General features: G+C 46.4%; 1 protein-coding gene across 1 annotated transcript in view; it reads right to left on the bottom strand.

Annotated features, from left to right (window-relative positions):
* LOC102042693 overlaps positions 1 to 216 on the bottom strand; it is a 2,195-nt gene extending 1,979 nt beyond the window's left edge. Inside the window, exon 1 of the mRNA XM_005426452.1 lies at positions 35 to 216. Within this exon, the coding sequence (XP_005426509.1) occupies positions 35 to 216 (182 nt within the window). The remainder of the gene's footprint in view (positions 1 to 34) is intronic.
* Between the last annotated feature and the right edge of the window lie 2,297 nt (positions 217 to 2,513).

Genomic DNA, 2,513 nt, shown 5'->3' with positions numbered 1-2,513 from the left:
GGGACGTGCCCCGAGCCGCCGCGGGAGCGCAGACCTGCGGCGATTCTCCGCTCCGGGGGACGGTGCCCGAGGGGCCACGAAGCCCCACCAGGCCTCCGCTCGGCCCCTCTCTGCATGAGCCGTCCCGGGATGGGAGGGGATCGGCCGCCTGCCGCCCCCTTCCAGCTTGTCCGGGCCCTCGGACTGCCCAGTGCCGCGGAACGCTGGCGGGAGCATCCCTGCACAGAGCCCCTAGGAACGGCAGTCCCTGGCAGCCTTCTCACCTTCTCCTTTGGCAGAAGGTTTCATAGGGATTTGGGGTTCAGGGAGGTTCCTATGGCATGGAAATGATCATGAATCTGTGCATGTCTGTGCAGATACTTGTATGTACCTGCCTTTTCTATGGGGTTTGATGCATATGCTGCTCTAGGTAGGGTTAATAAATTACCGGCCTGAAGCCAGGTGGTATAATCAAGACAGGAAATCTGACTGTATAATGATGCACTTTGCAAAGGTGTACGGACAGCTGTATAGCAGTGTTCTGGTGCAAGTGGCTTAACACCTTTAGCTTGGGCAGGTAGTGCATTATTAATGTGGGGTGTGCAGTCCCGGGATCATTACCGCGAGCTTAGCAGACCTTATTGACTGTGTTGTGGCATATTGTCTTTGCTGCCTAACAAAGGAAAACTACCCCTTGAATACACTTCAAAGGCCCTGACTATGCGGCTGTGGCTCTGCTCCTCGCTGCCTCTGAGGTTTCACATAAAGCCATCTTTCAATAAGTACAAGCAGACCTCTTTTCATAGCCTGAAAACACAGGCACCCTATTGAAATTCTCCAAAATAGGATCAATGTCCTGCTTTATATGCACCGGGTGTTTTGATGTGGTTGTCGGTCTAAAACAGTGGTGAAAGACTTCTTCCTTTGGAGTACATACCTTAGCTGGGTTTAGACTGCTATTTCTTTTTTATGGGGCTGGAGTTTCAGCTGTCAGAAGAGGCCTTTCCTTAACTAAGCATTTTGCCTGTTAGGAGAGCCCCAGTGGTGTCATTGTCTGACTTTAATTGACAGAGGGCTTTGTTTTATCTTGCTCTTTAGGTGAGTTTGATGCTAAACGGGTGGCCAGTGATTTCTGCCTTTGCAGGGGACCAAGATGTGACCCGGGAAGCTGCTAGCAATGGAGTACTGATTCAGATGGAGAAAGGAGACAGAGCTTATCTAAAACTGGAGAGAGGAAACTTGATGGGAGGCTGGAAGTATTCAACATTCTCTGGATTTCTAGTGTTCCCGCTTTAAATCACTTGTCATCCAAGAAACGGGAGAAATCTCTTACAAGTTCCCAAGTCAAAGCTGGGTTTGAAGAGTCATGGACAGCAGACTTTTTACATTCAAATATTAAAGAAGCTTAATCCTGCTTAGGTTTGTGTACATCTGCTTTGAAGAATTACTACTTATTTTTGTTGTGTTGCAGCCAACAGGCGGGAGACACTATAATTGATCAAACCCCCATTTATATTCTTCTCTCTCCTCCCACAAAATTAGTTCCCATGTCTGTGTCATTGGTGTAATCTGCCATTGTTCCCCATGGCTTCTGCCTCACACAAGTAGACTTTAGATATTTTCATTGTTCTTTACAGCATATTTTGTAGTTTTGTTTTTAAAACATGTTAATCTTGACTCTTTCTCTGAGTTTAACTTTTAAAAAAAGAAAAAAGCAAAGTATTTTTTGAATACATGGATGCCATGATGGAAGGGAAAATGCAATTCTTGCTGTGTACTGGCTGGCAAAAGGAAAAATTTCTACATGAAGAACTATCCACAGCCAAGGCTGACTAGAGTATTTCAATATTTCTATGTAATTCTGAGTGATTGTGAAATTTAAGGCTGCTAAATGTTTTGATGCTTGTTTTGCTCTTGTACAACGTGGCCCAACTAAACGCCAGGAAGTATACTGAACTTTTACTATTACTCTGTAATATATGTGTGAATATTGAAAATTAATTTTTGCTTTAATTCAATAAAGTTTAAATGGGACTTTTATTTTTCTTAACCAGAAATAAGGTTTCTCAATGCAGGTAGGCCGGGGGAGGAGGCTCGGCGGGGTCCCGGGGCTGCTGCAGTGGGAGCGGCTCGGGGGGCGCGGCCCGCTGGCCCCGCTGCCCGCAGCTCCCCAAGCCCTGCGGGCGGTGCCGCAGCCCGAGGGGACCCGTCCGTAGGGGGAAGTTTCACGCCGTCTCTGATATCCACTTATTTATAGCATTTATCTGTATTATATTCTCTAAACCAGATCGCATTTTATACGGCTGCCTAAAACCACCTGACCATGTGCACTCGAGGCTGGTACTATTGATTCGCTGGTATTATTTGTTTACCGTCTTTTGAAGATATAAATGCTATAATTTTGCAGTACTCAAAGAGATTACTACTTTTATTAAAAGGTGCGTACCGAGGATTTCGATTGTATCTAAACTTTAATGTGAAATAAATCGGTGAAACGACCCCCGGGCTGTGTGCGTGGCGCGGCGGCGGCTGGT

The sequence above is a fragment of the Geospiza fortis genome, unplaced genomic scaffold, assembly GCF_000277835.1.
Source record: "Geospiza fortis unplaced genomic scaffold, GeoFor_1.0 scaffold405, whole genome shotgun sequence".
Taxonomy (NCBI): domain Eukaryota; kingdom Metazoa; phylum Chordata; class Aves; order Passeriformes; family Thraupidae; genus Geospiza; species Geospiza fortis.
This window is presented reverse-complemented; position numbering and strand designations above follow the sequence as displayed.